The sequence below is a fragment of the Phascolarctos cinereus genome, unplaced genomic scaffold (assembly GCF_003287225.1).
Source record: "Phascolarctos cinereus isolate Bilbo 61053 unplaced genomic scaffold, phaCin_HiC Scaffold_4;HRSCAF=312, whole genome shotgun sequence".
NCBI classification, from domain to species: domain Eukaryota; kingdom Metazoa; phylum Chordata; class Mammalia; order Diprotodontia; family Phascolarctidae; genus Phascolarctos; species Phascolarctos cinereus.
In genome coordinates this window covers 156,063,936-156,077,977 of record NW_027555847.1, presented here as the reverse complement: position 1 = coordinate 156,077,977, position 14,042 = coordinate 156,063,936, and the positions used below count along the sequence as shown (strand labels likewise).

The 14,042-nt window shown below is 35.8% G+C and overlaps 1 protein-coding gene across 8 annotated transcripts in view; it reads left to right on the top strand.

Moving 5' to 3' along the window:
- The window catches only part of AGTPBP1 (ATP/GTP binding carboxypeptidase 1), a 229,603-nt gene that overhangs the window by 56,809 nt on the left and 158,752 nt on the right, over window positions 1–14,042 (top strand). For 7 of the 8 annotated variants that reach the window (XM_078152680.1, XM_078152679.1, XM_078152676.1 and 4 more), the window contains one exon: window positions 3,751–3,875. In XM_078152680.1, coding sequence (XP_078008806.1) covers window positions 3,751–3,875 — 125 coding nt within the window. Of the gene's footprint in view, window positions 1–3,750; window positions 3,876–14,042 lie in introns of those variants that run through there. The other variant, XM_078152681.1, reaches the window with a different exon arrangement.

Below are 14,042 nucleotides of genomic sequence, written 5' to 3'. Positions count from 1 at the left end.
CTAGAGTGGCTGTTATTGGTAGAGAGGAGGGGACATGAGAGAGATATTGAATAGATGGAATTGACATGATTTGGCAACTTTTCAGCTATGGGGATAAATGTGAGTAAAGAGTTGAAGATGTCAGTAAAGTTGTATAACTAGGAATCTGTAAAAATGGTGGTACCCGCACAGTGGATAGAGCACTGGCCCTGGACTCAGGAGGACCTGAGTTCAAATCCGACCTCAGACACATAACACTCACTAGCTGTGTGACTATGGGCAAGTCACTTAACCCCAATTTTACAAAAAAAAAAATGGTGGTACCCTCTACAGAAAGATAAGTTAGAACAATGGATGGGTTTGGGGGAAAGATTAAGTTCTATTTTAGATATGTTAAGTTTGAGATGCCTGTGCAGCATCCAAGTAGACAGTTGGAAATGTGTGACTGGACCTTAGGAGAGAGATTAATACTAAATATATAAATTTGGGACTCATTTGCTTAGAAATAAATTATATTGTAAAGCAGGTATAGGGTGCGTTTAGCACAGGAGGTATGTTTTGAGGCCAACAATTGTTTGAGGCGTTGCTGGGTATCATGGACTGCATGAAGGCACTGGCTACTAAGGGGGAGTGTGTGTGTGTGTGTGTGTGTGTGTGTGTGTGTGTGTGTGAGAGAGAGAGAGAGAGAGAGAGAGAGAGAGAGAGAGAGAGAGAGAGAGAGAGAGAGAGAGAGAGAAGCAGGCTGCAGAAAGAAATATAAAAGATAAAATTTCACTTAATTCATAAACATCTTGGTTTACCAGTATCCTAGCAAGCAACTCTAATTTAAATAATGAAGTTTTGTGATTTCTACCTGTGTGAGATTTGTGAAGATGATTTCACTTTTCTTTCTGTATTTATTATGATTAGCTAAAATCATCAGAGATATTTTCAACTTTTACTCTTTAAAATCTGGCAGTACTGTTGATTGGTTATAAAAGTGAAAATTTGTGTTTGGTAAAATGATATATTAGGACAGCTAGGTGGTGCAGTGGATAGAGTGCCAGGCCTGGAGTTGGGAAGATTCATCTTACTGAGTTCAATCTGGCCTCAGACACTTACACTAGCTGTGTGACTCTGGGCAAGTCACTTAACCCTGTTTGCCTCAGTTTCTCATCTGTAAAATAAGCTGGAGAAGGAAATGGCAAACCACTCCAGTATCTTTGCCAAGAAAACCCCAAACGGGGTCACAAAAAGTCTGAACATGATTGAAACAACTGAACAACAAAAAAGTGAAGTATTAATAAAAGTAAGTCATATCAAACAAATTAGTAAAATTTACATAAAATAATTTAAATATAAGCCATAGGCTTGAATAGTAAAACATTTAACATTTTTTAGGATCCACTTGCTTTAGAAAAAACAGTTGTCAGCAGATAGTTATGTGAAATGACAGGGTTGGTTAGAAGAAACTTAAATATTTTAATATATTATGAAAGGTTGATTATTGGATTATAGATTTAGAGCCCAAAGTAATCTTAGATGTCATCTGATCTAATTTTCATCTAGATAAATCTTGAAGTGATAGTTTGGATGTTTGCTAATGGCTTAGAATTTTGCAATAATGATTGATTATCAAAGACTAACGGTCAGTGTGAGTTCAGTTATTTATTTTGTACCAGACCTGTGTTTTCCACTCTCTGTGAATATAGATGGGTGTCTGCTGTGCTACATGTAGTCTTAGAGGGCTGCTTTGGACATTGAGAAGTTAAGGAATTTGCTTAGATCATCCAGCCATTGTTTTATAGGTGGAACTTGAACCCTCTTCTTGACTTCCTAGTTTGCTGTCTTTCTGCTCTGTCGCAATGTGTAGCTCATTACATAATAATTTTCATCTAGCTTATTAGTATAATGTATATTATTATTATATTATTACATATTAGCATAAGTATAATATATAATTATGTATTAGTGTAAGAGACACTTCTCTTAATTAAGGCAGTTGAATCCTGGGAGGCATCAAGATAACAACATTAGCAATAGTACTATGGCTACCACTGAAGTGTTGCTGAGCCCTAGGAAAGTCAGCCTAATTGGCTTTTGTTTATACATTGAATTTAAATGGATTTTTAGGTCTTTTCTATGCAGTATGTGCTACTGTATAAAATCATTCCAAAGAGAGTGCTGCCCTCTAGTGATTATATCTACTTTAACTGTTTCAACAACACCTTTAAGAACTGAAGGACCTTGGAATAGTTTCAGCTGAAACGACCTTAGAAGTTATCTGAGCCAGACAGGGTTAATTCCATGACTTATTGATGCCCACCCAGTGATTATTGTTAGATTAGAGTCTGATACTAATCACTAATCTGAGACTAATTACTGAGGAAGCCCTTTTTACACCGTGTGTAAGAAAATGGTTCTGATGATTCTGAGCCTGAGTAGGTAGAGTGACTTCGGAAGGAAAAGGAAGGATCAGTTATTCTAATGCAGAACTTTGTAATGATTTTTTTTCAGTGTTGTTGATCAAATTTTGCTGTCCTTTTAAAATTTGTTTTGATGACTAAATATGTACTAAATATGTTTATGTGCAGAAATGTATCTTTTTTGTGTGTCTTTTACCAAGATCTTTTTGAGTAGTACAAATATTTTATTAGTTAAAATTAACAAACATTCCTATCAATTAAAATGAAAAATTATTTTTCTGAATAAAGCCTCAGTCTTTTATTTTTTAGACTCAGAATTTCACATTAAATTAATACAATACAAACTGCTTTCTGTAGTAGAGTCTTAAACTATTTAGATATCATATTCCCTAATACCAGTTTTGCATTTACTTTTTGTGGAGTCAGTTCTTCATCTGAGATTAGTGGAATTGTAACTTAGTTAAATAATATCTCTATTAAAATTACTTTTTACTTAAAATACTAATGATATGTTTCAGTGGAATGAATGCTGAATCTGGAGTCAAAACTTGAGTTTGAATACAAATTCTGCCACCTTTTACCTACCTTTGTGACTTTTGTTCAGTAATTTAAACTTTCTGGGCCTTACTTCCTTCATTTACAAAATAAGGGAGTTGGACTAGATGACCTCTGAGGTCTTTTTTAGCTCTAAACATATGATCCCAAGATATAATATGATTATTTGAAGTTGAAGTTAGAATAGGGCACTTCTATATCTAAAATTAGCAATGGGATCTTTGAGTTCTGTGGACATTCTAGTACCTTTCCTTATGTTTCTTGTCCTCAGGATGTTCTGTCTCTCCATCTTTGTCTATTGTATTCCTATTGAACTTTAAAATAATAAACCTAGTATCTTATATATTATGGCAAAATGCTAATAGTGTGAAGATAGAGAGGACATAGGTTGTGTTCCCAAGGAGCTTACAGTCTAAATGGAAGAAGGACTACACAAATAACTGATACCAGAGAGAGTGAGATGTGTGCAAAGGCAGCATTCAGGTAGTGTGCTGTGATGAGGGAACCATCATGTTCAACTAACTTTTTCCTTCCTCATCTCCTGAAGACCTTGTACACATATTGTTTTTATACATCTTTAATGTGCTTTTTATGTACTTTTGCCTCCATCATACCACCTCACTTGCTTTGTGAAGGAGGGGAGATGTCTTATCTAAACTTTGAATCTAATCTAGCACCTAGCATGGTTGTACTGCATACAAGTGCTCAGTAGATAGTTGTTAAATTGAATTGAGTTCATGTTACTTAAGAATTATATTTAAAATATACAAATATGGCATGAAGTCTAAGCATAAAATAACATTCTTTCTAGCCTTACTAGCAATTCTCGGATTGTGGCACTCCTGGCTCAGCTGGAGAAGATCAACTATGAATGTCCAGAAGCAGAAGCTGCCAGATATGTTACATCAAAGATTCTTCACCTGACCCAAAGTCAAGGTAAATCTATCCTCTTAAAAAAATAATTTTGTATAATTAGGTTTTTGTTAACTACTTCCACTAATGAATACCTAAGTATTTTGGACTGATAACTATATAGAAAACACAATAACAATTTATAATATGTCAATCTAATGATATGAATACTTCTTTATTCATATTATGCAAGAAGTATAGTGATATAACATCATACGTTAAAAAAAAACTCTTACAAAAAGCTATGTGCACATATATTTAAGTTATGGTTTCATATACCATATCAGTTCACAGACTTTTATGGCTGGAAATATTGTAAGGTAATAAATCTAGAGTTGGGAAGGACCTTAGAGGCAGTTATTTCAGGAGAAGGAAAATGAGGCAAGAACATTAAGTGAATAGTTCAAGGTTGCACAGGTAGTAAATGGCAGATAAATTAGTTCATCCTTTATTTAATTCACAACAAAATGATTTTTAACCCCTTTGGAACTAGGTTTCTCTGTTACTGGTTTGATTTTAGAACATGTACTTTATCCTTCTATAATTGTTCATAACCACAATTGCCTACCTTCCTGTCCCCAAATCTGATATGTCTCTGATTTCTGATCTAGAGCAGTGTTTTCCAATCTAAACTAATGGGTAAACTACCTAAATTTATCTACCTATTTAAATTTTCTACTTACCCTTATTTCTTGGCTTGATAGCTCTCGAGAGCTCCAAGTCATCTATACTATGTGCCTCTACTACTTCTCCTCATACTTGCTCCTAAACTCTCTGATTTATGACCTCATCATTCAACTAAAACTGCTCTTTCTGAAGTTATTGATGTTCTCTGAATCGTTAAAATTGAATTTCCTTTTCTTAGTCCTCATCCTGATGTCTCTACAGTCTTTGATGATATTGATTGCCTTCTCCTCCTAGATACTCTCCCCTCCCTAGGTTTTTGGAACATTGCTTTCTTCTGGTTATCCCACACCTCAGTGTTCTTGCTTGATCTTCATCCAGGTCACAATCATTAATCATGAATGTTCCTAAGGCTCTTTCTTGGACCCTCTTCTCCTTTTCCTCTATAGTATTTCAATTTCATGTACTCTCATGAGTTCAAATAAAATCTTTATGAGATACTTTCTAGAACTATATATCCAGCCATAATCTCCTAAACTAGCTCTAGTCCTATACTACCTTTTGGACATCTCAAATTTGATATCCTGCAGGCTTCTCAAGCTCTATATGTTCAAAACAGAACTTAATATCCTTTCCCCTAAAGCCTTTCCTATCAGTCAAAAGCATTACCATCCTCCCAGTCTCGTAGGTGGCCTCATTGTCCTTTGTTCCTTATGGGCATTCATCCCATATATCTGTTCTGTTGTCAGATTTTGTAATTTTTACCTTCACAATCTCCGACATACATTGCCTTCTCTTCCCTCATACAGCTGCCACCTTAATTAGTCAACAAGCATTTATTAAGCACTTACTATGTGCCTTAGTACGGGCCTTAGTCATTTTGTATCTAGACTGTTTTCCTGCCTGTAGTGTTGCTTTGCTTCAATCTGTCCTTCACTCAGTTGCTCCCTAACCCCAATAAAATCTAATGACTACTTATTAACTGTAGCATCAAATATAAAATCCTTTGTTTGAGATTTAAAGCCCTTCACAGCTTGCTCCCTTCCTACCTTTCTAGTCTTCTTCATGTACTCTACAGTTCAGCTGGCTTATGTACTGTTTCTCACCCAGGACATTCCATATCCTGACTGGGCATTTTCACTGACTGTCTCCTATTCTTGGTATGATGTCCCTCCTCACCCCCAGGCTTGTCAGGATTTATTCAGGACTTACCTCAAATCCCACCTTCTGCAGGTAGCTTTTCCCAATCTACTTTTCTCCTGCCTCTCTGCAAGTGCTTTTTCCCTTTAAGATTGAGCATTAATATTCCTTTAAAAACCATTGTCTCAGTGTGAAAGCAAAAATGACAGTTTGGAAACCTTCCTTTCCTTTTTAGTGGTAGCTGCCAAGTATTATGTGATCCTGACTGTGGCACTTTGGTACTTGATCTTTTTCTAGCTGCTGGCAGTATTTTTTTTTCTTTTACCTGAAAGTTTTTGGCTTTTGGCAGTCATGTTCTTGGGAGTTTTCATTTTCGGATTTCTTTCAAAAGATGATTGGTAGATTCTTTTTATTTTCATTTTGTCCTCTAGTTCTAATAGATCTAAATAGTTTTCATTCCTAATTTTTTGGAAAGAAATTAAATTTTATTTGTAATCAATTTAACAAATATTTGAATACAAATGTTATATATAAGTAATTTGTTAAAAAGACTTTGTTAAATTATGTGCAAATTTTCTGGGCAGTGGAAATTCACCACTTAAAACACAAATTATAAATTTTAAAATATCATTTTAGGTAAAAGTTTTTCTAACACTGGACAATAGAGCCCCTCTGTGGGCTCTGTTGGCTTCTCGGGTCTTCTGTGAAGGAGGTTGGAAGTTGAGGTAGCATATGGAGTTGGTCACATTTGACCTGAAGGGTAACTTCTTGCCTAGGCCTAGGTTGCCACCACTACCACTGCCACTTTCCTCTGGCATGGTGGGCTGTATTTGTCTTCTCCCTAAGACACAGGGCCACTTCAGAATCTGCCCTTGGAAGCTGTGGGGAGTTCAGAGAAGCAGTGCCTAGTTTTAACTTTGCCATTTTCCTTCCCCACATTCATGATTTCTTGAAATATAATTTCCACGATCTTTTTTTGGTCATGGCTTTCAGGTAGTCCAATAATTTTAAAATTTTGCTCCTTGATCTCCATTTTACTCTCTTGATTTTCCATGTTGGATGTTTTAAAGATGAGATACTTTATGTATTCTTCTATTTTTTCAGTCTATTGACTTTGTTTTAATACTTCTTATTCTGTCATGTAGCCATTAATTTCTTTTTGGCTCATTCTCATTTTCAGGGAGCCTTTTGCTTAGGTAAAGTTTTAAAATAAAGTAAAAATACCTCTTTTTTTTTTTTTGGTGAGGCAGTTAAGGTTAAGTGACTTGCCCAGAGACACATGCTAGTAAGTGTTGTTTGTCTGAGGTTGGATTTGAACTCAGGTTCTCTTGACTCCAGTGCTGGTGCTCTATCCATTGGGCCACCTAGCTGCCCCTCTTGCTTTATTTCTTTCAGAAATACTAGCTGATTTCACGATGAAGCTGTATTTTTCTTTGAGGCTTTGCTTGTAGATTTATTAAGAGTTATTATTTCCTTCTGGGTTTGTGTCATAGGCATTCCTGTTTCTGTAATAGCACTTTACAATTCATATCTTCTTCCCTCCCTCCCTCCCTCCCTTCCTGCCTTCCCTCCTTCCTTCCTTCTTTCCTCTCTTCTTCCCTCCCACCTTCCTTCTTTCCTCCTCATTCTTCCATCTTTCATGAATTGGGACTCTGTTTTTGGATTAGGTTCTGCCCACTTTAGGAGAGAATGTTGGGTTCTTGTGCAGTCCTGATCTGTATTATCTTAGATTCTGCCACTGTCTTCTCTTGGTACTGAGTAGTATGTTTTTCATGGATCACAGGGCCAGAGCACATCAAGTTGCTGCAAAATTTTAGTAGACACTATTTCCTAATCTTCTATTTTTAGTTTTTTGTAGACTTCAGACTCTAGTTTGGGTTTGTGTAACACAACTAAAACTTGCTCTTATTTGGAGCTCCAGTAGACAATTGCTGACAAAGGCTCCATCAGTGAGCTAGAAGGTTCTACAAGTTCAGAATAAAAGAACCTTAGTTCTGTCTCCCCCACTCCCCTTTCCAGTGCCCTTGCCCTGGTCACTTACCTGTGCACCAAATCCATGATCGTGTTCTGGGAGCAGAGTGACAGAACTATAGGCCCATCCCTTGCTTGCAGATCCTTCTCTGGTCATTCTGTCCTGGGCTAAGTCTGATATCTTGCTCAGGGCATGACTAGAGATACATAGTACAACTATACCTGTAGGGTGAATCCATGATCTTGGCAGGAAAAATAAAGCACTGTGGTTTCTCCTTGGATTTCCCTATTACACCAGAGAGTGCATTTCCTCAGTCTTTATTGGAGTAATTGTGAGGGAAATGGGCTGCTTTGTCTTACTATATCAGCTTTGCTGGTCTCCTTCAACATGTAGTCAGGATTTTACTTTTCTTTTTTGGGGTTCTGGGCATGGTAAAAGGTTAGTGATGCCTCCCTTCCTCTCCAGAAAAAGGAGGAAATAAAAGATGGCTGTGGAAGCATTTTCAAAAATGCAGAGAAGTGAAGGAAATTCAGAGGGGAAATTAAACAAGTAGGATAGCTTTGAAAGTAATATACTGAATTTATTATGTAGCAAAATGTATGTAATATAGATTTTCATTTTCACATATCTTTTTTTTTGGTTTACTTTGTATATGGAAATTTCTTTTGGTATTTGTTAAATTCAAAATATAAAATTTAAATTACAGAAAAAGAATGCATTTTCCTGTAGTCTTGTGAATCTTTAGGCTTTAATCTGATAGGGAAAGAATAGGAAGGAAAAAAAAACTGCTGGTGCATATCAACTAAGCTATATTCCATTATCTACAGTGAAAGTAGAATAAATAGTAGTAGACACTGAGAAAATGACAGGAGACAAAATCCACGAAAGGAATCTGTAATAAACTTCGTGGCCCCAGATGACTGTAAATCAGTGTACAAAGTATAAATAACAAGGAAGATGAATTTCTGTTCTTAGCAAAAAGGATACTTTCACTTCTTAGATATCATTGAGACTTGGTAAGATGAGACCCATGGAGAGGTACCTCTGGAAAGATACATCTTATTTAGAAGAAACAGGATATGTAAAAAGTGGGTGTAAACTGGTCTACTTACTGTTGCTTGCACATTTTTCCTTTCCTGGAATAATTTATTCTTTATCTCTGCCTCCCAGAATCCCTTCAAGACTCAGCTTAAGTGCTACTTTCTACTTCCTTCCCCTCTCAGGAATAAATGAATTAAAATAAGTATTTTGCATACCTTCAGGTGCCATATAAAAGTGAGCTATTATCATTATTATCTTGACATTTGTAGCTTACATATACCTATTGTACATGTTGTCTCCATGTTAGAATGTAAATTCCTTGAAGGCTAGAAATAGTTGCACTTAGCACAGTCCTTGATGCACAGTAAACACTTAATAAATTCTTGGTAATTGATTGACTGGCAGTTACATTATGTAAAGAGGGGAAATGGTAGAGAGAATTGGGGTGGCATAGTAGCATAAAAAAAAGTGAGAAAGCATGGTGGAAAGCAGCTCAGTGAAGAACAAAGGAGGCAGAAATGGAAGCAATATTGTCAGCAGATTAAATTACAAGTCATCTGGACAAAAAGAGGAAATATATGAGTTTGAGAAATATAGACCACAATCCTGACACAGGCATGATAGAATAGTGATAGGGCACTTCATCTAGTGCATTTACTGAAGTCCTCTCCCTACCAAAAGATGAGTGGATGCTAATTTCTTAACTTGCTTTAATGATAATTTCCTCCTTGAAAAATCAGAGGAACTAACAAGGGGAAATTCTGTTCTAGTTATGATTGACTTCAACAAAGAAGAACCGCTTGCAGGGTTGGATATGATGATAATCATGAGGTGAAATGACCATTACATATTAGTTTTTGTGATAAAGGAGGGGAAAGCTGGGAAAAATCTAACCTGCATCTTGGGTTTTGGGAAAAAAAAGTCTCAGAGAAAGAATAGCTGCAATCCTCATGGACTGAGATGTATGGAAAGCTATCAGAAATGAACTCCTGAATACACAAAGATATACAGTTACAATTAAGAAGAAAAAGAGTTGTCTAAAGAGATTGCTTTGGATGTACAGAGAATTCATCAACCAAATTAGATTTTAAAAAGACATGTGTAGAAGATCTGATCAAGAATAGGTATTGGAGGATGAATACAAATTGCCCTAAAAAGAATAGTGTCTGGATGGACTAGATGACTTCTGAGATCTCTTTCGCTTCTAAAATTCCATGATTCTGTAATTCTGATTTCACCATAGGATCATAGAATTTTAGAACAAGAAGGGACCTTTTACATCATCTTGCCCAGCCTCTTCATTTTACAGATGAAGAAACAGGTCCAAATCAGTTAAGTGATTTGTCCAAGGTTACCCAGCTAGTTAGTGTAGCACTGGGATTAAAATCTAGGTGTCCTTATTCCCACTTAAATGCTCTTTCTAATATACTATGCTGGGGTCCTATCATTTCAAAGAATTTGGCCTCATTTATAGGCTTATAGGTGTTGAATTGGAAGGTATCTTTGAGGCTATGTAGTACAACCTAATTACTTTGCAGATGAGAAAACTGAGACCCAGAGAATTTGTGTCACACAGTAAATCTGTCAAACCCAGGTCTCTGCCTCCAAATCCACTTGTGCTTTTCACTGTAGCATGCTTTCTCTTTCCAACTACCCTGACAACAAGGAACTAATTAATATATGAGAACCCTCATCTTCAAGCTATTGAAATGTATATTTTTTGTAATTCATATCCTGTTTTACCTGAACTTGAAATTTCCTTTCCTGATAGTATGCTAAATTCTTGTAATATGGTCTTGTTTCTCATAAGTGGTGGGAACACGTCCCCATTTATTTCTGATAAAGCTTTGTACCATATCTTTTTGCTTACTTCTCAGGATTAGTTTTAAAGAAAATAGCTAAGAATGTGTCCCTGCCATTTATGAAAAATGAGTACAAAGGGCAAGAACTTAATATATCAAGAAAGGAAATTCAATAAAACTTCAGACACTTTAAAAACACATCAGCCCCTTATCAGGCCTACAGTAGAAGTAGGATATTTTATTGTAGGCTGTTGTGTAACTTTAATTGCTCAGACCTTGGCTTGGATTTTTCTTTGTCTTTTGTTTTCTTTTTTTTTTTAAGTGGTTTGGAAGCTGTGAGGGGGAGGGGGAGGAGATCAGAAAGACATCAGAAATCATAGTGTTCAGAATGTATAGTGAACAGTTAAGAGTTTACATTTACTGAGATAGCCAGTGGTACCTGAAAATTCTGTAAAATAAGCCATCATGTATCTTATGTCTAATTAGTTCCCTTGTTTGTAATTCTTTGAACTACTGTATATCAAATTTCTCTATAGAAATTTGTAAATTACACAAAAGAAAATTGTTCAGTTAAATTGTAGTGTTATATTGCTGTCCAGAGATAGTTTTTTAATATATGAAATTGGCATTCCTTTCCTTTCTTTAAAATATTATTATTAAATAATTTGACAAAATTTCTAGGATGGTTAGGCCGTAACATTTTAGGGCAATATGCCCTGTTAATGAATTTGATTTTGTTTCAGGAGGTGGTTTAATTTTCTTAGTTTGTAGGAAACTTGAAGAATGACAAGTTAGTCTCTGCCAGAAAGACTGCTTAACTCAGTCATTAAATTATGTTAAAGATTATTTTCATTAGATATATTGAAGACATTTTTATTTATTATTTAAACTATCACTACTCAGTTTTCTATGAAAATTATAAATGTGAGCTATTATTATTTAGTGCTTTAAGGTTTGAAAAGCATTTTACATATATGTATATACGTACATATACCTATACTTAAAATCTAATTTGATCCTCTCAATCCTTTTGCTATCCCCGTTTTACATGTGAGGAAATGAGTTCAGTGAGGTCAAATGACTTGTCACATAGGTAATGTGTATCTGAGGCCGACTTCAATCCCAGGTTTTCCTAATGTCCAGTACAGAACTATTTATTACAAAATGCTGCCTCTTTTTGGAAAACATATAGCATGCTTTTTTGTAAGTGTAGTAATTTAGTACTAAAATTAATGATATTTCTACTTATTTGTAAGCTGGCAACAGAACTTTATAATTCTGTAGGCTTCCATATTGCTCATGGGAAACTTTTTTTGTAGTGAGATAAAAAATTTTCCTAGGGTTACTTGTTTATGCCTGAGGTTATGAATATGTGGGGAATAGTTTGTATTTGTATTTGGTGGTTTGATGGCAGATAATTATGTTCTACATGTTTATTTTGCTAGCAGTTATTGATGATTCTTATAAATAACGTTATACTCTAGAGTCTATACATTTGCCATAATATCCTCAGTATCCATGTAACAGTATTTAAAAAAATAATTGAAATGTCATTATGAAAAAACCTTTTAGGAAAAGCGCTTCTTTATAAAAGAGTCAGCTCCACTAATACATGCATGACACAGTATTTGATAAATCATGCAAAACAGTATTACCACAGATCATATTACTCAACAGCCATATATATATATATATATATTTTTTTTTTCTAAGTTGCACACTTATGTAGTATATAAGACAAAAATACATCCTTAAACAGCTTCTTCTTGTTTCTTAACAGTCCTAGGTTACGGTCTGACCCTGAAGAGACATTGTAAAGTTATAGATGTTTGTCTTCAACATTTTTGTCTACCTCTTTCTGAATTCTTTTTTATTCCTCAGTGTTGACCTTTACCTTCATCAGTCTTCTCTCCTTTTATCTCTGTGGCTCTTATATAAATCAGAGGTTACCCAGTGACATTTTGGAGACTTCTTACTTCTCTGGCACATTGTCTCCACCTAGATGTGACCTGGGAATGTCAACATTTAGAACTCTTCTGAGGATTGCTACTAGTTTCCTTAATAAGCACAAAGTCACTGTAAGGTTTCTGCCTAGAAGCGTTTTCTTTATGGTATAAAGGACAAGAAAGGACATGCTTATGAGCTCAAAGAGAATCAAGAGGCCATCCTACCTTGGAGACCTGTGAAGTCGCCATGATTTACAGTACTATCCTGGGGTTTGTTTCACCATGTTGGTACTCCCTTCCAAAGCCCCTTTGTGTTGCATTGCTTTTTTCTGGCTATCATTTTCAGTATTAGTTGCTCCTTCTTGTTTTGTTCTATGATATACTAGGCCAGAAGTAAGAGTTGGCATAATTCTTGCTTCTTACTACCACTTTGAGAACTTTGCCCTACCACAGCCACTTGCCTTTCCTCCATTAAGGTATACTTTACCTGTATCACTCAGAAGATTTTTGTTTCTTTGATCAATTAGCCTCTTGGTCACTGTCCCTTCTTTCTTAAGAAACTCAGTACCTGCACAGTGGATAGAGCACTGGTCCTGGAGTCAGGAGGACCTGAGTTCAAATCCGGCCTCAGACACATAATACTCGCTAGCTGTGTGACTCTGGGCAAGTCACTTAACCCCAATCGCCTCACCAAAAAAAAAAAAAAGAAGCTCAGTACCTGCTCATAGTCCTTATTGCATTCCAGCCTATGACTTCTTACTTGGTGACATCTGTGTGTGTGGGTGTATTTCTTTGTCTTAGATAGATTTATGTTATATGTATACATATATGCATGTGTGTGTGTGTGTATATACACACACACACACACACACACACACACACACACACCCCATATATTCATACAGATGTATAGAAGTGTTTGAGGGTACACATATGCATTACATATACGTTACATATACATATACATTACAGAATATTGCAATTGTCTCTGCAAAAATTGACGCTGTCATGAGCACCCTTATATCCTCTAATCTATCTAGTTAAGTTATATCTATATAGATATCTAGATCTCTCTCTGGATATCTTAGATAGACAGATAGATAAACAGATAGATGGATGGATATGCCCTCAAAACCCCAAGCTCTCTAGTTAATTAACCGTTATAACTCTATTTCAGGTACCTGTATGGTGATCATACCTTAGATCAGGCCTGCATAACCTGCAACCCGTGGGTTGTTGTGATGATCAAATGAGTTAATATATGTAAAGCACTTTGCAGACCTCAAAGAGCTATATAAATGATAGCTATTTTCTAGCAGGCAGCTAGGTAGTGCAGTGGTTAGTGGGCTAGACCTGGAGTCAAGAAGTCAAATCTACCTTCATACACTTACTTGATTTTTGACCCTGGGCAAGTCATTTAGCCTCTTTATGTCTTACTTTCCCCTTCTGTAAGTGGAGATAATAGTAGCACTTACCTCCTAGGGTTATTGTGAGTATCAAATGAAATAATATTTGTAAAGTACTTTGCATACCTTAAAATGCTATATAAATGCTAGCTATATTTGAGCTCTGCTCAAATCTTCCATGCTATTTTCATCCTTCTTTCAGCAGATAATGTTGCTTCCTATTTTTCCTGCCATAATTGAGCCCATCTGTAATGAATACC